This window comes from Schistocerca nitens, chromosome 1 (assembly GCF_023898315.1).
Source record: "Schistocerca nitens isolate TAMUIC-IGC-003100 chromosome 1, iqSchNite1.1, whole genome shotgun sequence".
In the NCBI taxonomy this organism is placed as follows: Eukaryota; Metazoa; Arthropoda; class Insecta; order Orthoptera; family Acrididae; genus Schistocerca; species Schistocerca nitens.
In genome coordinates, this window is record NC_064614.1 from 1,245,122,937 (window position 1) to 1,245,148,524 (window position 25,588).

Here is a 25,588-nt window from a genome sequence, read left to right on the forward strand (position 1 = left end):
TATAACCGTCCATATCGAAATAAATAAATAAGTTCGAAATAAAGCCGAAAAGGAAAAAAAACGGACAAATAAAATCCACCATTTTGTGGCCTACGATGACTCAAAAATTTCATTGGGCCTCGTCTTGTGATAACTCGTGAAAAAAAAAAAAAAACAAAGAGTGAGAGAGAGCTTGTTGTCAACTTCACAACCCTTCTCCTTACACTACAATGAAAGCGTAGAGAGTAAACTGCTGCGTAGCTTAGCACAGCGGGAAGACGGGCAGGCAAGCAGGATTCGTTTAGCCTACTTGGATTGGGCATAGCTCGGCTTGGATGCGAGTAAGGCAGCCTGCCCGTTCTACTGCTAACGTGCGGAAACTTGCCTGCCTGGCTGAGTAAAGCGTGCTCAGGTTAAAAGCGGAATGTATCCTCTGGACTTAACCTACGTCGAACGTTGGACGATGATCCGTACAAGACGCATGAGTCGTAGCAAGTCGGAGATTACACAAGAATTCTAGGTTCGTAGATCAACAGTGTATATGGTGACTCTTCAGTACCGTAGATATACTTTTTCAACACACGTAAACTTCCGCACAGCTCGATCACCGGTGTTTGACGAACTTCTATACCAGGATTGTACGGTGGAAAATGGAGCGCATAGCCTTCAGCAGACGACGACGGATGGGTCTTACAGCGCCTTTCCGTTTTTTTGGCTACTGAGTGTATACCTTGATGGTAGGCTGACTGCAATGTGTGTGTGTGTGTGTGTGTGTGTGTGTGTGTGTGTGTGTTTTTTTTTTCTTTGTTTTTTGAGAAGGTGAGAGAGAGAGAGAGAGAGAGAGAGAAGAGAGTGAAAGGCGGTGCCAGCACACAGCCCAGCCCACTCCTCACGAATAGCACCTAGGGGATGTTCGGGTTAAAAGTTCTCATCCAATAGACGTATCACCACCAACACTTGTGCTCTGTACATGAGACAGTCCTGAGAGATTTCAAATTTATCAACGACGTTGCCGCAAAAGCTAAGTCAGAAACTTTACGCGTCCACCTCTTCTCCCATTGCCGATGCAGCACTGGTTGTGAAAATTTTATCCACTACCAAGATTCGAATCAGCTACCTCCGTGTCGAGCACCATCGCAGACTGGTTTGACGCAACTCTTCAAGTATTTGCTGTTTTCATCCCTCGGTCTCCTCCTACAATTTTTAGTCAGCCCAACTGACGATTTCTTGATGCTTCAGGAACTGTCATGTAATCCAATCCCTTCTTTTAGTCAAGTTGTCCCATAAAATTCATTCACTTAGATCAGTAGGCCTACCTCCTCGTTAAATCTTCGATGTATCCATCGAGTCTTCATCATTCGTCTGTAGCACCACATTTCAGAAACTTGTATTCTATTCTTGTCGGAACTGATTGCCGTCCAGGTTTCACTTCCGTACAAGACTGCTTTTCAGATACCTACAGAAAAGAGTTCCTAAAATTTAAATGTGTATTAGATGTGCTATAGCCAATCTACATTTTATATGTTCTGTCGTTAGGCCACCTCTGTTATTTTGCTGGTCAGATTACTTTTAGTGCCTCATTCACCGATCTAATTCCCTCCGCTTCGCTCTGATTTAATACGACTACATTCCATTACTCTTGCTTTACTTTTGTTGATATTCATCTTATAACCTCTTTACAAGAGGCTATTCATTCCGTTCAACTGCTCATCAAATTCCTTCAGTCACTGACACAATTACAGTGTTATCGACAAACTTAGAAGTTTCTTCTCGATGAACTTTAATTCCTTTTCCAAATATAGCCACAGATTCCTTTACTGCGTGGTAAGTATACAGACCGAATAACGCCAGGGAGAGACTATAACCCTAAATCACTTCCTTGTCAAACACAGCTACAGTTTCATGTCCTTCGACTCTTATATTTGCAGTCTGATTTCTGTGCAAGTTGCAAATAACCTTTCGCTCCCCGTATTTTATCCCTGATACCTTCAAAATGTCAAAACATTGTTAAAAGCTTTCTCTAAACTTAGCAGTGTATTATCGTTGGTCTGCCTTTCTTCAACAAACAGGGTGGCAATTATTGAACTACATGAAAAAAAAAAACGTAAATTAGTTACAATGTATGGAGTGCACACACAGATATTCTGAATTAGTTTATGATATGTTCGACATGCCTGCCATCATCGGCGATGATATGGCGCAGACGAATAGCGAAATTCTGCATGACCCGCTGAAGTGTCGGAACATAGATGCTGTTGATGACTTCCCAATGTCTTCAGCTCAGCAGTGGTTTCTGGATTATTCCTGTACATCTTGTCTTTAGTAGAACCCCACAAAAAGAAGTCACATGTGTTCAGATCCGGAGAATATGGCGGCCAATCGAGGTCCATGCCAGTGACCTTGGGTTCCTCAGAGCCATAATGTGGTCCCCAGCGTGCTCCTCAAGGACACCCAACACTCCTACTTCGATGGGATCGAACTCCGTCTTGCATGAACCACGTCTTGCCGAAATCAGGGTCACTTTGGATAATGGGGATGAAATTATGTTCCAAAACCTTCACGCACCGTTCGGTAGTGACCGTGCCATCAAAGAATATCGCACCGATTATTCCGTGACTGGATGTTGTACAACACTGAGACCGAAGAGACTTCTCGATCGTGAAATGCGGATTCTCAGTCCCGCAAATGCGCCAGTTTTGCTTATTGACCAACTCATCCAAATCAAAGTGGACTTCGTCGTTAAACCAAACCATATTCATATCAGAGTCCTGTTCGTCAATTCTGTGGACAATAGTGACGGTGAAATACAACCGCTGCTCCATGTCCCTGGGGTTAAAGGCTGATGGGTTTGAATTTTGTATGGGAAGAGATACAGGTCTTCAATAACAATTTGTCGCAGTGTCTCCCAGTTGATTCACACCTGTTGTGCAGTTCGTCTGATCGATTTCCTGGAGCTGGTTTGAAACAAAGCGCGTGTCTTCTCTGTGTTTTCACCCTTTTTGGACGACCGACGTTGCCAACACCATCATCACGAACACTACCCATTCTCTCAAACTTAGGAATCAAATTCTTGTTTGTTTGCACACTTGGACCAGTTGTCTTCAGCTAGAACTCGGTGTTAATCTTCGTTTAAGCCGCAGTTAGCCGGCCGCGGTGGCCGAGCGGTTCTAGGCGCTACAGTCCGGAACCGTGCGACTGCTACGGTCGCAGGTTCGAATCCTGCCTCGGGCATGGATGTGTGTGATGTCCTTAGGTTAGTTAGGTTTAAGTAGTTCTAAGTTGTAGGGGACTGATGACATCAGATGTTACGTCCCATGGTGTTCAGAGCTATTTGAACCATTTGAGGCCGCAGTTGGGCTGTTATTACTCGCACAGTAGGCTTTCGCAAGCGCTATACGCTGAAGCACGCTGTACCGTGACATTTTCACGTGCAAATGGCTGACAACAACAATACGCGCGCGCATATGGATATTGATTCCCATCATGCCACGCGGCCAAACGTGCAATTTGAACGTACTAACGCCAACCGTTCACAGGCTATGACGATTATATTTCACATACACTACTGGCCATTAAAATTGCTACACCAAGAAGAATTGCAGATGATAAACGGGTATTCATTGGACAAATATATTATACTAGAACTGACATGTGATTACATTTTCACGCAGTTTGGGTGCATAGATCCTGAGAATTCAGTACCCAGAACAACCACCTCTGGCCGTAATAACGGTCTTGATACGCCTGGGCATTGAGTCAAACAGAGCTTGGATGGCGTGTACAGGTACAGCTGCCCACGCAGCTTCAACACGATACCACAATTCATCAAGAGTAGTGACTGGCGTATTGTGACGAGCCAGTTTCTCGGCCACCGTTGACCAGACGTTTTCAGTTGGTGAGAGATCTGGAGAATGTGCTGGCCAGGGCAACAGTCGAACATTTTTTGTATCCAGAAAGGCCGGTACAGGACCTGCAACATGCTGTCGTGCATTATCCTGCTGGAATGTAGGATTTCGCAGGGATCGTGTTACGGGTCGTAACACATCTGAAATGTAACGTCCACTGTTCAAAGTGCCGTCAATGCGAACAAGAGGTGACCGAGACGTGTAACCAATGGCACCCCATACCATCACGCCAGGTGATATGCCAGTATGCCGATGACGAATACACGCTTCCAATGTGCGTACACTGCGATGTCACCAAAGACGGATGCGACCATGATGATGCTGTAAACAGAACCTGGATTCATCCGAAAAAATGTTTTGCCATTCGTGCACCCAGGTTCGTCGTTGAGTACACCATTGCAGGCGCTCCTGTCTGTGATGCAGCGTCAAGGGTAACCGCAGCCATGGTCTCCGAGCTGATAGTCCTTGCTGCTGCAAACGTCGTCGAACTGTTCGTGCAGATGGTTGTTGTCTTGCAAACGTCCCCATCTGTTGACTCAGGAATCGAGACGTGGCTGCACGATCCGTTACAGCCATGCGGATAAGATGCCTGTCATCTCGACTGCTAGTGATTCGAGGCCGTTGGGATCCAGCACGGCGTTCCGTATTACCATCCTGAATCCACCGATAACATATTCTGCTAACACTCATGGGATCTCGACCAACGCGAGCAGCAATGTCGCGATACGATAAACCGCAATCGCGATAGGCTGTAGTCCCACCTTTATCAAAGTCGGAAATGTGATGGTACGCATTTCTCCTCCTTACACGAGGCATCACAACAGCGTTTCACCAGGCAACGCCGGTCAACTGGTGTTTGTGTATGAGAAATCGGTTGGAAACTTTCCTCATGTCAGCACGTTGTAGGTGTCGCCACCTTGTGTGAATGCTCTGAAAAGCTAATCATTTGCATATCACAGCATCTTCTTCCTGTCGGTTAAATTTCGCGTCTGTAGCACGTCATCTTCGTTGTGTTACGACCCGTGGCTCTACCCTTCATTCGATCCCTGCGAAACTCTACATTCCAGCAGGATAATGCACGACAGCATGTGTAGCAATTTTAATGGCGAGTAGTGTAGTTCAGTAATTGTCAACCTGTATCTTCTAAAATAAATGGTGTGGTGAATGTTGCCTCGCGTGTCCTGCATTTCTGCAGAACCCAAAGTGATCTTCGCCGAGGTCGGCTTGTACCAGTTTTCCCAGTCTTGTGTAATTTCTTCCAGTGTTTCGCAGTTCTTCGTATGCCGGTTCAGAAATTGCACTTCTCTCTGACGTTCGTGCCGTGCGAGAACCCGGTGTCGGTGCTCACGGTTCCTCCACAGTATTCGGACGGCTTGGGAGCGGTATGAGGCGGACAGGCGGTCCTGCCTGTGCCACTGCAGGCTTTCCCAAAACCACGCGGTTCGCCACTTGTCGCTCCCGCCGCTCTTCCAGAGAACGCGGTCACCTCACGAGTTTGCTGCCGCGCCCACCTCTGCTGCGGAATCGAGACCCCGATAAGATAGGCGGCGGACCTTTGCGCCGCCAGATGAGTCAAGCCGTGTCGCCCGACCGTTACCAGGTGCGGCCGACCTGGCGTCCGTTGTCCTTCTGTTTCACACGCATTTCGTGTACATACCATTGTTGATATTTTTCAAAATATCGGGAATCCGATGTATCGATATTAAAAAACATCAATACTGACTTACTGCATATCGAGAAAAGGTATCGATGTGTCGAAAGAAATACTATCGACGCACTTGCCTATAAAAACATCGGCTACACATTGTAAATGTACTGCTGGTTTTAGAGCTGCGTATTTAAGTATTGAATTATTATTAGATGTTCGGATACATCAACAAGCTACCAGCCTGCCTATCCACCTTACAGGAAGAATTGAAAGGAAAACGATGCACGTTCACACTTGGCTATAACCGCTTTGCCAGCAATGGTAACTGGGTGTAAGTGGCACGATAAAATGTTTCCGATGGGTCCGTCGTTCGGATTCGTCATATATCGCATTTGTCCGAAACACTTCATGTCGACTGCCCTGTTTTCTCTTTTCTGACGACACTTGCGAACTAGCAGTTGTAGTGTTAGAATTACGTAGTGAAGCTAAACGTTACAGTTTCTGCTGGTAGCGCGAGCACAGATTACGTCAGCATTTCCCCTTTTCCCTCGTACGTCTCCGCGCACCGGAAAGACCAATGTTGACATTTAAGTTTTTTTCGTCATTTTCAGCGACTGTTTTTGAAGACGCCGACGTGAAGAAATTGTTTTTTAACGCAAGTGGTGTGATATTTCTTTACGTCGGAAATCTTGTTTTTCCATTCACACTGCCCCCCCCCCCCCCCCCCACTTACCCCGCAGTGCAACCGGACTACTTCTTTTGTACCACACTTGCTTGCTTCACACAGTGGAAGAGAAAGATTGGACGTGATGAAAACTCAAAAAGATAATACGACTCGTTTACATAGTGAAAGTAAAATTATGTTCTAATACAATTTCAAAAGAACAACTTCAAATATTTACCGAAAATTGTGGAAAAAATATATAAAAAGATTTGACAGTCAATATTGCCATTTACCTATCGATATATGTTTGTGAGTTGTGCCACTGACATGTATCGACATTCTTTGTGAATGATATCGATATACCTGTATACTGGTATTTTATCAACAGGTCTACTACCGTCCAGTCAGTAGCCTATTAAATATTTTAAAAACAACGCTAGACGGCGCTGCAGGGATCTGCGTGTACATTATGAAGCGCAAGCCACCTAACGGTATGTGGCAGAGGGAACCACTGATTCCCCTTCCCTGTTCCAACGTGAATGGCGCCTGGGAAAAGTGATTGTCGGTAAGCCCCTGTATTGGCTCTAACATCTCGAATTTTCTCGTCGTTGTCATTTCGCAAGATGTGTGTTGGAGGAAGTAATATTGTGTCCGACCCTTCCCGGAAAGTGTGCACTCTCCAGATTTCAGTAGTAAGCCTCTACGTGGTACGCAACGCCTCTCTCGTAATGGTCTGTCACTGTAACGCTATCGCGCCGACTAAATGATCCCGCGACGAAACGCGCCGCTCTTCTTTGAATCTTCTCCATCTCTTCTATGAGTCCTGCCTGACAGCAATCCGATATTGATAAGTAATACTCAAGAATCGGTCGAACGCTTCCTTTGTCGATGAATTACATTTCCTTAACATTCTTCCTATGAATCTCAGGCTAGCACCTGCTTTTCCTACTGTTTGCCTATTTCGTCATTCCACTTAAGGCCGCTCTGGATAGTTACTCCTAGATATTTTACGGGAGATACTGTTTCCAGCATTTTGTCATCAATAGTGTAGTTCTACAGTAGTGGATTTCTTTTCCTGTATATGCGCAATACATTATATCTACTTACATTCGAGGTCGACTGCATCAGCCTGCACCATTCATCAGTCCGCTGCAAATGGATACTGTTTTCTGGCATTGCTACTTTCTTATAGAGGACTGCATCATCTGCGTACAGTGTTAAAGAGCTTCCGACGCGTTGTACTGGATAAAAGTATGTCCAGACATGAGCTATGTATAACAAGAAACGTTATTAATTCGACCAGACGACATTTCTCTTGTCGCCATGTTACAGTTCGCTTCTTTTGCCAAAACAGTGGAGCTACGGACGCAACTGTGAGAGAAATCTGAGACAGTGGTTTATTAAGTGAGTAACTGAGGACAAGTGAGGCCAATAGCTTCTGAAAAAGCACATCCTCATCACAAAAATAAACGTTAATCTCTTCACTTTTGTTGTTCCAAAATCTACATCATTTCTCATTTCACCAGCTATCAATGGCTCTTTAAATCTAGTCTTTTATCGTTAAAGTCTGTAGTTGAGGAACAAGACAGTAGGTAATGAAAATTGTGTAATAATCATGTAGCAAAATACTCTCCTCTTTTGGTACTATCATTTGCCAAAATTTGATTTCGGTATCTCAAATCGTTTATGAAATATGAGGATATTTCATTCTGGCTTTATCACTGTCACCCGCGATCACAAATGTGTATGCTACATCAGATCAATTTTCTCGAGAGTGGTGACAGATAGAGATCTCCACCAAAGTCTAAAGAAAAGTTTCAGTATGTTAGCTAAATTTCATACACAGCAAAATGCTATGTAATATGCGCCAAACGCAAAATCATAGTGACCCCTGTTTTTCATTACATACTTTTACGAAATTCGTGCACTGTTTTACATAACTGCAAATATCACAATAACTGTGGCCATTAACGAAATGATGGGGATGTCATCATGAAGCTGACATAAAAGTTATTAGCAACGCAGAAAGAACATTTTTAACCGAATAGTTTCTGTAAAATCGTTTGAGGAACATTACAGGGCGTATGCCTCTGTCATCGCAGCTCATCGCTGGCCGGCCGAAAGCAGGAAATCATGTTGGCCTCCCCTTCCAAACAAACCAATGAACTCGTCCAGCGCTCTGGACGGAAATTGGTCACTGCGCATCAGGCAAGGGATTGCTGTGACATTCGTGTATTTCCGACGTGTATGCTGAAAATTCGGAAGCGTGATCTATGGCGATGTTATTACCAAATGCATCCAAACAGGACCAACATGTTGTTACTACTTTCTTGGCAGCCGAAGCACAAACATCGGAAAATATCCGTCGGAGAATGGAGAATGTTTGTAGGGCTGTACGCCTGCCGAAAACCACCGTTGTGGTATGATGCACCAACTGCCGTGCTGGTCGGTATTCGACACAAGATCTGAAAGGCCAGCATGACCTGGCAGACTCTAGTGGGACACACTCGAGCACCCGCCCTTATAGTCCTGACCTCTCTCCATGCGAATATCACACCTTCGGTCCCTTGAAAAAGGCATTGAAGGGTCGACGATTCCTGTCGGACGAGGATGTGCAACTGGCAGAAGGACTTGTTGCCGCGGCAGGACGAGGTGTTCTACCAGGTGTTCAACCTGGTGCGTCAGCGGTATGATTGTCTCAGTGCTTATGTCGTTTTTTCCTGATTGAAATATCGATCCTGGACAGTACGGTCTTCAAACGCAAACTTTCTGATCGCCCATTATAGTTAGTTTATTTTTGCGATGCGCATAATGAAGCAATTTCCAGTCTATTGCGGGAACTACTTAGGACTCGAGAAAGTATTTAAATGATACATTCAGCATATGTGACGGATATGTTTCAGTTGTACTGTCATTGGTGCATCGTACAAAGTATAGTAGTGTAGTGAATGGACAATGTTCATGCATTCCTTTCACAAGCTTCAGCCTCCAACACATTATGGCCGAGCGGTTCTAGGCGCTTCAGTCTGGAACCGCGCGACCGCTACGGTCGCAGGTTCAACTCCTGCCTCGAGTATGGATGTGTGTGGTGTTTTTAGGTTAGTTAGGTTTAAGTAGTTCTAAGTTCTAGGGGACTGATGACCTCAGGTGTTAAGTCCCATAGTGCTCAAAGCCATTTCCAACACATTGTGTCGCATGTTAGTGTAAGTATCTGGAAAAAAATTATAATTATTGGTAACCTTTGTAATCAATAACGCAATCGTACGAAATAGTGGTAATGGTAATGATGTCTCCAAAATAATTTTGTTTCGATATTACCCCTGAGGTGTAAATAATTACCCCCTGACCGGGAACCACTGCCATAGATACGGCAGTAACACTTGAGCAGCCGAGTACATTAGCTCTTCTTTCGAGATGCTCTGTCCAAAGACGGTTATCCCAGTGGATTCTCCTGTTTCTGTACCACAATCGCTAGAATGATTCCCTATTTTCGACCTTTACGGTCAGTGGAATGATTCCCCATTCGTCCGTGCTCCGCCCTATATACGGTACTTTCTTACCGCGTCTCGTTCCCGCAGCCCGAGCAGTAGGCATCCAAACTCACGGTGGGCAATCTGGAAAGTAGAGAGTGGAGTGCAGCATATCAGAATATGACGATACGGGTCGGGGGTAGCTGCTCACTTGATTAATGGATCCTCCTCAATTTCTGTGATGAAAGATAAGTAGCTCCGACCTCGGTTTCGGTCTATTCTTCTAACGAAAGGGGACACTGGCATTGCTGCTTCATGCTGATCGCCGTGTCCAGTACTTCCGCATGTACTCGCAAGCCGATGGTGACGTAAATACAGCTGTTGTTCCCCCTTCCGCTGACGCAAGCGCAGCACCGATAGCGAACGCAGTACGTGTGAGGCGTCCAAATGCAGCTCCTAGTGCCCATTTGCAAGCAAACGGACACCACGCCCAAAAGCAAAGAGCCCGTCACACAACGCAGTGGCTGCTGCGCAGGGCTGAATTAATTTTCCGAAAATAAATCGTAAAACACACAGACCAAGTAACAAAATTCAAAAGTATACAAACAATTCATCGAATATATAAAACAAAACACAGACTGGAATTCTGTGAAAATACTAAAACAAGGGAAACAGCCAATTTAACTGGACATATTGTGGACGTCTACTAAATTTTCAGAAAAACTAATACTGAAACAGTAAAACACATCACAGTTCTAAAAGGACATCTGTAAGAAATACTACGGTTACACTTAACAGAAAGTACAAGATAATGTAGGTAGTGGGGAGCAGGCGTGGTAATTACGACGATAAATAATTATTCGCACCACCGTCACTTCCTATGAATACCTTTATTCTCACAGCGGAAACACAATGCGTTTAGCATAGGGCGCGTACAGTGATCTACAACCTGGATGTAGAAGTCTGGTTTCTGAGTATAGAACTGCAGCGTGTCTGCAGATACACGTGCTTTGCGTCGTTCGCCATGTTGTAGTTTGGCAAACAAATTTCCATCGTTCTGCATGTGACAAAGAATTGCAGGCTGATTTCTTGTTTTCAACTTTATGTCAACATATGATGTAATAGGCTGATGAGGAAGCGGAATTGAAAAGTATTTTCTTTGCGTGTTCTAGTGACATTTCCTAGCAGCCATGTTGTAGTTTGGCAAGAAACGAAATATTTGCATATATGGCTGGCACGATTAGATAGATGAAGTTCAACATCCAGGTAGTATAGAGATCACTGGGCGCGTACTACAGAGAACTGATCTGCCAAAGATACAGTTGTTCTGCGATTTATTGAGGGGTAGAGCCAGTGGTTCTGCGTCCTCACAATACAAAAAAGTTTTGACAGAAAATTAACGACTTGAAGGTTGACCAGATGGAAAAATCAAGAAATTTGGTACTTCTTGGTTGGATCATATGGAAAGAATCAGTTCTGAAGAATGAAAGTAATATGGACGCCAAAGAAGAGTAAAAGGAAATTCTGAAATGCAATTCGTTGTATGTTTCGTAGTTCAGAAAGGCAGAACAACAACAATTATAATACAACTTAAGAATAAGTTTGTTCATTAGAATTTGCGTGGTAGGATAGAAGAGGTGGTGATGGCCAAATTGCATGTCATTGTTTCATTCTGAATCTGCAGTGTCTTTACATTACAAAAGCAAGCTATTCATGGTTCGTCTGGAGGTTGAGGACGATAAATATAGGCAACATTTTTGGTCTTAGCACAAGTGGGTTACATATTCTCACTATAAACTATACAGTACTCACAGCTCTCCAAGGGGACATGCTTATAACAAAAACTTTCATGTTGACTCCAAGAAATATATCCTCAAGCGACCTTTGCCAAAACATCATTAAAGTGTTCTTTGAATTTTTCAGTTTTTTTGATTCATTTGATGTGAATCACAGACAGGAAAACAGTGCTGATACTTGAGAGTGGGGAACATAAGCAGTTCGTTAAGCTTAAGCTTTCTCAGAGTCTCTCAGATGAATCACAGTTCACAGATAGCTGCTGGTGATGCACGATTTGTGTTTTCCCATTATCTATTAGGGGTGATCAAAGAGTCCAGAATCGGTATGTCAGTCTCACAAAATGACCATGAGCAGTGAGGCAATCATCCCACCAATGCACCAGGTTCAAGGTACCTTTTTGGTAAAACATCGTGTCATACTTGTAAAGAAGTCCATAAATGCCTCCTGCATGTCCTCATCCAACAGAAATCGCTGACCCTTCAAGGCTCTTTTTAAGGGACTGAAGGTATAATGTCACATGGGGAGAGGTCAGGACCATAGGGCAGGTTCGTGAGTGTCTTCCGCTTAAGGCTGGCCTCACAAATAGACCAGCATCTTGTGTTGAATTGCAACTGTTGTGACTTGGCAAGACATCCAAGCCACTATGAGAGGAAGCCGAAAGGCACGCGTTTAAGCTCACGCAGGCTGGCGTGAGGTCTGGAACAATTAAAGGAATAGAGACTAGCAAAAAAGGTACGTAGCTTCTGGAATACTTAACTTTAATCCATAATTGGTGAACATCGGTCTGACGGTACATGCATCACAAGATAAATAGCAAATGATAATGGCACCTTGCTAGGTCGTAGCAAATGACGTAGCTGAAGGCTATGCTAACTATCGTCTCGGCAAATGAGAGCGTAATTTGTCAGTGAACCATCGCTAGCAGTCGGCTGTACAACTGGGGCGAGTGCTGGGAAGTCTCTCTAGACCTGCCGTGTGGCGGCGCTCGGTCTGCAATCACTGATAGTGGCGACACGCGGGTCCGACGTAACTAACGGACCGCGGCCGATTTAAAGGCTACCACCTAGCAAGTGTGGTGTCTGGCGGTGACACCACAGCAACCAACACATAACTTGGCACACCATTCCACAGTGGTGGTTTTTGACACTCATGCTGCCCCACACACATTCTTCATTCTCCAATGGATGTTCATTTCTACTTCAGCAGCCAAGGAAAGGATAACAGTACACTGGTCCCGTTGAGATGCATTTGGTAATAATATCACCAAAGTTCACTTTCCCACTTGTACCACATACACGTCGGAAAGACTTCAATGCCCAACTAATCCATTGCATACATGTGGGTATTTACATATACGCACATCAGTCATACTGTGTTGCATGTATGCGGCAGCAATGAGCTCAAACGGAAACTTTTTGATCACCCCTTACACTATTCTAAATAAGTAGAAAAGACAAAAGATTTGTCTCCACCATGAAACATCACACTGTTGCTATGTAAAACACCTGTAGCCTTGGTAATGGCCTCAGTCTGGCGAGGAGAGTTCACAAGTGTTTCTCCAGGTTTGTATGTCCAGCTGAACATGCTCATTGATGATTAGATCCTGTAGGACTACTAAACTGTAGGGATGTTCATTGCTACTTTCCACCTGCTGTTCCAGATACTCCTCGAAATGTTCTGTAGGATTAAGATTGGGCATTTAGCGAGCTGTTTGTGGTGTGATAGGGAGCTTGAGTGTTCATGGAAACCAGGAACGTATGTATACAGCTTATCAGAAGACAGGAGTGTCTGCAGCATAGTCTTCGTGAAGAAGGAGAACAAATGGAAACACTTGATTACTAAGTACATTACCTTCATTAATATTCACAGAAAGTTGAATGAGGGGCTCAAGGCATATTAGTACAAAAAAAGACACCCACAAAACATCATAGATCTACCACCAGGCTGAACTACATCGTCCTCACACTTCAGGTTAAATGGCTAATGGGGCTGTGGTTCACTTGAAGTTTTATTTTATTTGTTTATTTACACGTCATGTTCCGTAGAACCAAATTGAGGAGCAAATATCCAAGCTTATAGAATGTGTCAGTACATGAAATTACAAGGTAAAAGTAATAACAGATTAAAATAAAATGTTTATGAACCCAAAAAATTCAAGCCATAAGTTTAAGTAAACACAATCAACAATACAGCATAAGAATCAGCTTAATTTTTCAAGGAACTTATTGAGAGAATAGAAGGAGTGACCCATGAGGAAATTCTTCAGTTTCAATTTGAAAGCGCATGGATTATTGCTAAGATTTTTGAATTCTTGTGGTAGCTTATTTAAAATGGATGCAACAGTATACTGCACACCTTTCTGCACAAGAGCTAAGGAAGTCCGATCCAAATGTAGGTTTGATTTCTGCCGAGTATTAACTGAATGAAAGCTGCTTATTCTTGGGAATGACCTGATATGTGTTAACAAGAAATGACAGTAAAGAATATATATATTGAGATGCCAATGTCAAAATACCCAGACCCTTGAACAGGGATCGACTAGAGGTTTGCGAACTTACACCACTTACTGCCCGAACCACCCATATCTGAGCCAAAAATTTCCTTTTAGAGTGGGAAGAGTTACCCCAAAATATAATACCATATGATATAAGTGAATGAAAATAATCAAAGGGGTTGACTAGAGGTTCACGAACTTACACCGCTTATTGCCCGAACCACCCATATCTGAGCCAAAAATTTCCTTTTAGAATGGGAAGAGTTACCCCAAAATATAATACCATGTGATATAAGCGAATGAAAATAATCAGACTAATTTTCATGTTGAACGATCACTTACTTCAGACACCATTTGAATAGTAAAAATGGGAGCATTAACTCTTTGAACTAGATCCTGAACTTGCGCTTCCCACAACAGTTTACTGTCTATCTGAACACCTAGAAATCTGAACTGTTCAGTTTCACTAATCATATGCCCATTCTGTGAAATTAAAATGTCAGATTTTGTTGAATTGTGTGTTAGAAACTCTAAAAATTGAGTATTTTTGTGGTTTAGCAGTAGTTTATTTTGTACAAGCCATGAACTTCTGTCATGAACTGCACTATTTGAAACCGAGCCAATGTTACTCACAACATCCTTTACTACCAAGCTAGTGTCATCAGCAAACAGAAATATTTTAGCGTTACCCATAATACTAGAGGTGTGCCCCGCTCAGACCCCACATTGCAGCCATTTCCAACACTGTGAATAATGACCTTTCGCTTTATGTTGCTAAAGTAAGAGGTGAACCAATTGTGAGCTACTCCCCATATTCCATAATGGTCCAACTTCTGGAGCAATATTTTGTGATCAACGTAAATGAATGCCTTAGTTTAATAAAAAAAAATATGCCTAGCATTCGAAACCTTTTGTTTAACCCATCCAGTACCTCACAGAGAAAAGAAAATGTAGCATTTTCAGTTGTTAAACGACTTCTAAAGTCAAACTGTACATTTGACAGCAAATTGTATGATACAAAATCATCACTTATCCTTGCATACACAGCCTTTTCGCTTTTAGCAAACACTGATGGAATAGAAATAGGTCTAAAATTGTCTACATTAGTTTACTACTGAGTACTTTAATCATTCAGGGGACTGAACAGGGCCAACATGTGCAGCACAGTACTTTAATATTCAGCTAGGCACTCCATCACATCCATGAGAGTCCTTAGTCTTTAGTTATTTGATTATTGACTCAGTCTCCCCCTTGTCTGTATCACAGAGGAGTATTTCAGATATCGGTCTTCGAAAGGCATTTGCTAAGGGAGTTATATGATTCCCTGCAGAAACTAAATTTTTATTTAACCCACCAACAATGCTCAGAAAATGATTGTTAAATATTGTACATATATCTGATTTTTCAGTAACAGAAATATTTTTAATATGAGCTGATTTTATGTTGTTGAGCTTGTGCTGCTGACCACACACTTCCTTCACAAATCACCATATGTTTTTAACTTTATCCTGTGAATTAGCTATTCTATTTGCTTACCACATACTCTTTGCCTTCCTAATAACATTTTTAAGCACCTTACAATACTATTTGTAATGGGCAACTGTAGCTTGATTGTGACTACTTCTAATATTTTGATTTAATTCCTGCTTCGTTCTTCATGATATCCTTATCCCACTAGTCAGCCACCAAGGCTGCCTTTTACTGCTAGTACCCTGTTTAGACTGTTCTAATGGAAAGTAACTCCCAAAGAGAATGAGAAATGTGTTAAGGAAAGAATTATATTTGTCATCTATGTTATTGGCACTATAAACATCCTGCCACTCTTGTTCCTTGATGAGGTTTTAAAAACCCTCTATTTCCAATGGATTAATTTTCTTACATAGTTTGTAATTATATGTGACATTTGTTTGAGTACAAAAAACTTTTATTGTTAAAATTTGTGCATCATGGACTGAAAGGCCATTCACCCTTTTACTAACAGAATGCCCATATAGTAATGAAAAATGAATAAAAATATTGTCTATGGCTGTGCTACATTCCCCTGCACCCTAGTTGGAAAAAAATACACTCTGCATCAGATCATATGAATTTAGGAGATCTACCAACATCCTTTTTCTTGCACAGTCATATACGAAGTTATATTGAAGTCACCACATATATCTAATTTCTGGTACTTTCTATAAAGTGAATCAAGAACCCTCTCTTGTTAGAGCAGAAATGCTCTGAAGTCAGAGATATGGGACCTATAAACAACAAAAATTAGTTTAGTTTCACTAAATTCAACTTCCCCTCCACAACTTTCAAGTATCTGTTCAGTGCAGTAAATGAAATGTCGTGTGGCTAGGGCCTCCCGTTGGGTAGACCGTTCGCCTGGTGCAAGTCTTTCGATTTGACGCCACTTCGGCAACTTGCGCATCGATGGGGATGAAATGATGATGATTAGGACAACACAACACCCAGTCCCTGAGCGGAGAAAATCTCCGACCCAGCCGGGAATCGAACCCGGGCCCTTAGGATTGACAGTCCGTCGCGCTGACCACTCAGCTACCGGGGGCGGACTTCAGCGCAGTGCCATGATATATCTATGGACTCAAATGGAATACTGTTTTTTACATACATGGCCACTCCCCCACTCCTCAAGGAACTCCTTGAAAAACAGCCAGCTGATCCGTATCCTGATAAAGGAAGCCTCTGAATTGTCAAATTATTTAAGTGGTCCTCTGATATACCAATAATTTCAGAGTCAACATCTATAAGCAGTTCACTAATCTTATCTCTAATACCTCTTATATTTTGATGAAATATGCTAATTCCTTCTCTCCTTGAAAACATAAATTGCACCACTGCAATGTGACCCTTGCCCTCTGCCATCAGTGTCTTCTCCAGCTCCATGTTAACATGCCTAACAGCTGCATTAAGATGAGGCCAATCATGACACTGAAACAGCTACATGAAATGCACATTAGTGCCACCAGTTTGAGTAGCTATCTTTACCAAGCCACCACCTATATTATATTCTCCATCCCTATCAAGACTGTTCCCAGCTCCACCCACTATCACTACCTGATCCTTCTTCATAAAATTCTTACATATCTCCCCAATGCTGTCAGTCACCTGAGCCAACCCTGCACTAGGCTTCACTATGCTGGTGACCTGGTACTCACTCCCAACACTTCCTGCAACTGCTGGCCTACACCTCGACCGTGCGAACTTACCTAACAGAGGCCTTCTAACTGCTGAGAACTGCTGCATGTTTCTGACACCTACAGCTGCAAGAAGCTCCTCTCCACTCAGCTCTGACAATAGGTCAAATCTATTGCACATACACAAAGTACAACTGTCTGAACACCTCTATCTCCTACCTGCTTTCTTGTCAATTGCCAGTTCCCATTCCCCAGCACTCTTCACCCTCCTCAACCTATCTAGTTCCTTGTTTGCGTATTGTAACTGCACCTGAAGGGCACAGATCTTAGGCTCCTGCTCCTTCATCAACTTATTTCTACTACAAATTCTGAATTCTCAGGAGGGGATCTCGCTAGAATGCCCACTGGCTTCCCCACTGCATCCCCCCAATGAAAATACTTTGAACAAATCCCACACCATAACCCACTACTCACAAACCTATGACAGAGCCCACACTTCTCACTCATGGTAAAATTTTACAGTTACTGAAAAAAACTAAACATCTACATTACCTAAGTTCAGTTACAACAGTAGTCTTGCATCATTTGAAAAGAGGCGAACTTGTGACTGGTTGGACCACACTAAGTACCCATTTAAGATGTGCAGTCATATGTACAGCTGTGATCAGTGGCCTTTTGAAAGGTACCAGACTCCAGTCCCTGTCAGGTAAGATATTTTTATTATCACTTTCTTACGATATGTTACATGTTTGCAAATGGCACACCATTTCTTATAGACAAGTTCAACATTCCATATTTGTACATCAATAAATTGGACAACTACATTCACAGTGTGTTCATGGACATGTCCAAACACATTAGCTCCATTTTGCCATTCCGTCTCATCTCCATGTTGACCCAACTCACTGTTGCTGATTGGCACTTAACTTCACTACCATGAAATATGTCAAAAGTGGAGGGTCACATCATGGCATGCTACTAGTTGTACACCACATAGTATTCCAAACTGATAAACTTATCAACAAAACTAATTAATTTTTGATAATGCAGGATAATTGGATAGATAAAAGAATCCACTCACCAGGCAGCAGTAGGAGAAAACATATAAAAATTATGGAAATGTGCAAGCTTTCAGAACCAATGGTCCCCTTCTTCTGGCAAAAGGGGTGAAAGGAAAGAAAGAGGGATCAAGGAAAGTGACTAATGCAGTTTCAGCAGTTTTATTCCAAATTATTTACTAAATGCAAATTTTATGACATCAGCTGCAATAGGTATAGATGTTTTACACAGTTGTGACACATGAAAATTTGTGCCGGACTGGGACTTGAACCTATATTTCTCATTTACCATGACCTGTCTTAACCATTTCGGCTATCCATGCACACTCCTGGCTCGATCCAAACCTCCTTATGTTGCTGTCCACGGCTGTTATTGTAATCTTATGTACTTCTCCCTTTAAGGTCATAAAGTTCATAACAATACTTGATTCCCACTTGGGGAGAATGACACTCCCACAAGGAACTGTGACCATTTTTATCATTCAGGTGTATGAAATATTCCAAATTATTCACTGAATGTGAATTTTATTATATCATTGGGTAATACATCTATATCTATTGCAGCTAATGTCATGAAATTTGTATTCAGCAAATAACCTGGAATAATATTATTCACCTGCTGATCATCAAATCATATGAGGGTGTGTCAAATTTTTATGTGAAAACTCTTAAAGCTTTTTAAATGAAACAAATGTTATTAATATTCTAAATATTTATTCTTTATGTCTACATATTTATTTATGAGAGGGTGCTCTGTATGGACAAATTCATTGAATTCAAAACTTAATGAAATCACTCTGTTCCTCATGCACTGACATAGTTAGGCTACATACCTCCATGTTAAATGCTACAATATGGAGCCCTCTGGTGACAGAGGACTGCAAATATGTAGACATGTGGAATGTTGATAAAGTTTGTTGTATGTAATAAGCTTTAAGAGCTTTTCTATAAAAATTTGGAACCATTATTTTCTAGCATGCCCATGTATCAAAGCTCAGAAGTTTATTGAGCTTGCTTTTGCTACAAGTCATAACTTTCTTCTGTTTGTTGTTATCACTTGTTCTGCATATCATAACTTCTTTCTCATGTTAAGAAAGTGTCTTAATTAGGTCATTCGCATGGGTTGTTTGTGTAACTGGTATTAGGTCTGAAATGGCATCAAAAGATGATCCAGTGAAATGTAGTTTAGATTCCAAATCTGGAGTATTTTTCTAATCTAGTTTTTTTTACTGATATTCATGATTCATAGCATTGTTTTGTTCCTACAAAATGGCTGTACAGCTTCAGCAACATTATCAGTGGAACAGATGTTTAAAATATTAAAAACATCAGCTGTTATCACTATGTATTTTTAAGTGAAGTGTTTTAGTTTCCTGTTGATGAAGGTGAATTACTATTACATAGCATTACTATATTGGTAGCATTTCCTCTGTTGCAAAACTTAATTGTACTCGGTATTTTCCTTTGCAGATGCGGCAGTTGTATCTGCTGCTGTTGGTAGGGTTGGCGCTGGCGGCAGACCCACTGTCGTCATGCCCAGAGGATTGTGTGTGCACGCGGCGAGCTGGACTCTCCGAGATGGTGGCACGCTGCACCAAGTTAGACCCAGCAAGGCAAGTGTTTGCTGCTGAGGTGCGCCATCTTCACGTCAGTGGCGTCCCCAAGGAACATGGCATAGTGCTCGACCATGACACCTTCAAGAGGATGGGACTGCAGCAGGTGACTGAATTTTCTCATGTTGAGACTACTGAAGGGTGATCTGTTTTAATTGATAAAAATGATTCAATAGCCAATACTGCATAAAATATTTCTTTATTTAAGACAACCAGTTTCAACAGACTTTGATGTAATCTTCAGGTCTGTAAGAAAGTGTATACACATGTAATATGCCTCATAAGTTAAGATGTAACATTTGATATAACAGTTTTAGTTTGGCATTACAAAAGCAGGAAGTGCACCTGTACATTTACATACCTTAAAAATCATTTGTTGTAAAATGTGTTTATTTTATGCTGAACCTCACACCAAAATGCCAAGTTAATAAAAGTCAGCACATCATAAAAGGTTTATTTAAACCTTAAATATTTAAAAATGTAATGCATCTTGGCAAAAGTCCATGTCCATATACATACTGCTCACAGATGTTTGTTACATCATCACACGAAGATGGTTCACAATTGCACATCTGTTTACAAATGCTGGACATATTCTAAACAGTGCAAATCCACTTTAAATGGCATATAAGGTACAACTGACAAGCATTATAGCAAGGATAACATTTGTATAATATGTTGCAGCCACTAGATGGCTCTTAGATCCAAACCATGTAACAGAGCGTAAATAAGTCACTTTTCATATTTAAAATCAACTGCTTTTGTGAGTGGCCTTTAAGAACAGTAAAGATTACAAAACTGTACTTTCTTAAAAACTAAAACATGTATTTAATTCTCACAATCCTCTTTATACATGCTTATTATTGCTTGCATAATAGGAAAATTAAGATAGTTATTACTTTGTTGTTGTTGTGGCACTTCACACTACAGGTTGGATCCCCGAAAGTGTTTTCTTGTACAATTGTGTTTCTGTGTCGTATCATTGCACTTTTCACCGTATATCACCATTGTTTACCTGCCTTTTCAGCATTGGTAGTTCATAGTTTTTTGCCCCAGATTAGTTGGGAAGTTTGTGGTGTGCATAGTTCTCCCTTGCTGGACCCCTGGCTACATCAGGCTGATCCCTGTCTACCATGGATGAGCCTGAAGAGCATCCTTTGTGGCTCTCCAACACTTCCACTGCCACCCCTTGTGGTGAATCATTTTGGAAATGCTGCTCACCCTGGCTTCCAGTCGCGCCTGATGTTCCGCCCAACTCGCAGTAGGCAAAGGATCATTTGAATCACGCCAACTGCCACAAATTGTCTGTGGATATCACCGGCACTGAAACCTATCACCATGACGACTGTCCACCATCCCATCACAGGGACCGTTCATCCATGACATCATTGTCTGACTACTCACCTGACTGCTGTCAGCTGTGTCTGACAACCACCTGGCTGTACCTATGAGTGCACCTCTTCCTACATTGTCCCACCACTGTGGCGAGTCTTCTGGGCACCCTGACCCACTTGGAAAGTTGTCTGGCCGTCGCTCAAGATGCTCCTCTGCCCACGCGGGCCATGGTGACAGCAGATCAAGGTCCAATATCTCCCTCCCAGGGGACGTTGCACTGCATGGTCCTGTGGGTCAGGAAATGGCTCCTGCTCCCAACCCTCCTTTTCAAGAGACCCCGTCAAGCCCTCTGAAAAAAGATAACCCTATTGTGGTGTATAAAGTCACTATTTATACAAAACTGAACACTGAGCTCCAGCGGCTCATCTTCGGCCAATTGTGGGCTGTTTACCAAAAAGATAATGTGAAATACCTGCACAAAAGTAGGGATGACTATCTTACCATTCTCAAATTTGTCAAATCGAGGTCAATGCCTTACTTTACCCATCAGACATTGGGAAATTGCCAAACCAAAATCGTCACCAAGTAGTTGCCACCACAGGTTACACAGGTTACTGCAGAGGAGGCCAAGTAGGAACTGCTTCGGCTCCGTTTCAAGGACCCTTTGGTCCACTAGTATAGCTAGAGAGATCCTGAGACCCAGGTGTTGATCCCCTGCAGTACCCATGTCGTCTCCCTTTCCTGGAGGGAGGACATAGAGCGGCTTTATCAAACCCGGTACCTTCTGTACACAAAGGTCTGGATTGTATCAAATGAGTGTCAAAACAGGCTCGTCATCTGAGGCAAATGCCAACATCTATGACATATTGGAAATTACTGCTCCCTGCCATTGCGGTGTGTTAAGTGGGCCAGCCCACATTTCGGGGAGAACTGCATGCTCCCCGCCTCGGAGAAACCTACATGTGCCCTGTGTTTGGGCATGACCCATGATCCCCATCACATGGCATCCTGGAGGGGGTGCCCTGTTTACCAGAAGGCACTGAAGGCTTCATATCATCCCAAAAAGAAGCTAAGGACAAATCAACCTCCCCCACCGCAACGGGACACCGTCAACTTTCCTGTTTTGCGGGGTCAGCTTGGTGCGCCTTCTCAGCAGCTACTGTGGTACCAGCCTCTCAGGCACCAGTCGTTTTGAGGCACATGTGCCCCCTTCTGCCCAGACTCCCACGACATCCTTTGCTGCTGCAGCCCAGTCTCCTTCTCATTGTCCATGATGGCTTCCACTGCTCACCGACTACAGGAGCCAGCTGCAGCCCCTTCCAGTCCACCTGTGGCTGTATCCCAGCTGTCTCACCCCACCCCCCACTCTGCCTCCTACTACACTGGCCCCCCTCCAGGTCATCTCCTCCTTCATGAAACCCCACATCCAGGCTGTTATTCGTGACACTGCACACAAAATCAGTCAGAGGACGGTCTCTCCAACGTTGTTGCCCTAGTGGAAGGGCTTAGTCACATATTGTTGTAATGGTGAATCAACCACGACAACCCCGCCAGCCCCCTCAGAATCTTGTCACTCGCATTTTTAATGCCCTTGGTGCCATTACCTTTCCAGCAGTCTACTTGAGCCCAAACAAGCCACTGCTTGAAGTGGACCTTTGCACATTGACAAGGCCGACTCCTCCTTGACCTGGAGGATGCTTTAGCACTGTCAGTCTATGGCCCCCGTGAACCTACCCATATACCAGTCTATTGCAACTGCCAGCCAGATGTTCTGGATGTGGCCCTGTTCAAAAACATCACCACTCAGTTTTTTCACTGTCAGATCTCCATGAACTGGCCTCTGACTGTGACCCAGTACTCCTGCACCTTACCGATGCTGCTCTTTCATTTGATGTTCATTCCACTGTGACCCTCACTGATTGGGACAGTTTGCCATGGTACGTAATAATACCACTTGGCATGACGTCGACTTAACAACACTGGCCAACATAGTCCATGCTGTGGATTACCTTCCCGCCAAAATACAGAAAGCAGTGAAGCTCTCCACCTTCACTGTCCCTTGGGCCTTAACCCCCCTGAATGATTTGCCACCCCTTCTATGGGAGCTGAAGGTGGAAAACAAGTGCTACCACCGACAGTGGAAGCAGTTCCATGGTCCTTGGGACAAATGTGAAATGAGGCGCCTCCAGAGCGAATTCTGCCACCGGCTCACCGACTGGAGGTCCAAACAATGGGAGGATAGGATGTCCACTTTCCTCCTGCACCATAAGTCTGGCTGGGCTATCATTCGCACCCTGTGATGTTCTGTGCCACCGACTGCCCATCCTATTCGCACAGCAGCAGGCTTGTCGTATGATAACCTCCAAATTGTGGAAATGCTGGCAGATGCGTTCAAGGCCCAAAACCACCCCCTTGTTCAGGAACTTTCTCCGGACGAACTACAAGATGAACACAATGTCCTGACAGCTGTTGCCACTTTCCACAACCATCCACCTCTGTCTGCCTTCCCACCTGATGTCCATGGCAGAAGTTCAGAAACGTGGCCAGTCAGCCACTGTTTTGGACAGAATTTTAAATGAACTTCTTTGCCACCTACCATGCATGCCTCTAATCTTGTTCACTGACATTGTCTTTAATACTTGTCTTATGTCTGGCCTTTTCCCCCCTCAGTGGAAGCAAGTGAAGCTCATTGCGATCCCCAAGCGGTTCAAGGGCCCTACTGTTCCCACCAACAGGCCCATCAGCCTGTTAAATACCATGGCGAAGGTCCTTGAATCTGTGACCCTCCAATGACTTTCTCAACCTCTGGCTGCAACGATCTGACCTGGTTAGGATTTACTTCGCATGTCTCTGCCGAACTTCAGGTTCTTCAAATCACTGAATACTTCAGCAAAGGCTTCAACACCGCCAAGTTGACAGCTGCCATTTTTCTGGACTTGCAGAATGCCTATGATAAGATCTGGCATAACAACCTAGTGCACAAGATGCTGACACAGGCCCCTATACCGGATATCTATGTCAAGAATGTGGATGACTTCCACTGTGGTAGGACTTTCCTAGTGGCTCAGTGGGGAATGCGTTCCGGCATTTGCCCATTGTCAGCGGGCACTCCACAAGGATCGGTGCTGTCTCCAAATGGTTCAAATGGCTCTAAGCACTATGGGACTTAACATCTGAGGTCATCAGTCCCCTAGAACTTATTACTACTTAAACCTAACTAACCTAAGGACATCACACACATCCGTGCCCGAGGCAGGATTCGAAGCTGTGACTGTAACGGTCGCGCGGTTCCAGACTGAAGTGCATAGAACCGCTCAGCCACACCGGCCAGCGGTGCTGTCTCCCATTCTTTTTAATATCTATGTGACCAATATTCCCAACATCCCTGAGTGCCACCTGGCACAATATGCTGATGACACAGCACTGTATACCACTGGTCATATCACGGGTGCTATTGTCATCCACCTCCTGTTATAGGTGGACGCCAACATCACTTGTCACTAGACAAACAAAATAGCTCTTAATGCCACCGAAACTTTGGCTGTCTATTTCATGAAACAGCACCTAATCCTCTGCCGCAATATTTTGATTGCAAGCATGCAGGTGCCATGGCCCCGGACAACCACATATTTCAGGGTCCGGATGGACCACAAGCTGCTATTCCACTGTCATACGGAGTATGTCACCAACAAGGGGCAAAAGCTGACCAGGGCTTTGTATCCCCTCTTCCGCGGTAGGTAACTTAACCTGCATACCAAGCTTCGCATCTACCGAGCAGTTATCCTGCCTGCTCTCACGTATGGCTCCACTGCATGGGTCACAATTAGTGTCACCAGGATGCTGACATTGCAGCGCCTGCAGAACAAGGTTCTCAGGTGGAATCTGCACGTCCCGCCACTCACGAGCATTGTGACTCTCTGTGAGTAAGCAGATATCGTCTCCCTCAAGATGACCATACGCAAGAATGCGCGGCGGCTCTATGAGAAAGTGGCTGCCCTGCGGGACACTGTCCATGAGCTACACTTCCACGCTGCTGGCATCAACATCCGGTTCCTCTAACCATCCTAGAGGAATCGGATTCCAACCACGGCTAACGATAGGCCTGGTACACCAACCACAGATGCATCCTTTGGCAGCACCAGTCCCCCATTCTACGTCCACTACTTTCCCACCCTACCTGCCCATGTCAGACTAAGTTTTTATGCCTGACTGATGTAGGACTGTCACTGTTGGAGGGTGGTATGGGACTCCCAAGTATATTGCAGTGACACAGCGTCACTGCCCTGTGGTTAAATTTACTGCCTCACCAACACAGTTAGAGACCATGAAAGACCAGTAATGCTGTATTGTACCGTATCACATGAAAAAAAAAATAAATAAATAGAAATGTGGCACTTACCTGCTGCAAACATGGCAGGGGCACAAGCACACTGCTGCAGGTAGGACGGAGGCACTGGGAACATGCCCCCCAGACACTGAAAA

At 43.6% G+C, this 25,588-nt stretch overlaps 1 protein-coding gene across 2 annotated transcripts in view; it reads left to right on the forward strand.

The window, feature by feature from the left end:
- The window catches only part of LOC126201848 (leucine-rich repeat-containing protein 15-like), a 149,349-nt gene that overhangs the window by 109,206 nt on the left and 14,555 nt on the right, over positions 1–25,588 (forward strand). For both annotated transcript variants that reach the window (XM_049936818.1, XM_049936817.1), the window contains exon 2: positions 19,629–19,877. In XM_049936818.1, the coding sequence (XP_049792775.1) occupies positions 19,629–19,877 (249 nt within the window). The remainder of the gene's footprint in view (positions 1–19,628; positions 19,878–25,588) is intronic.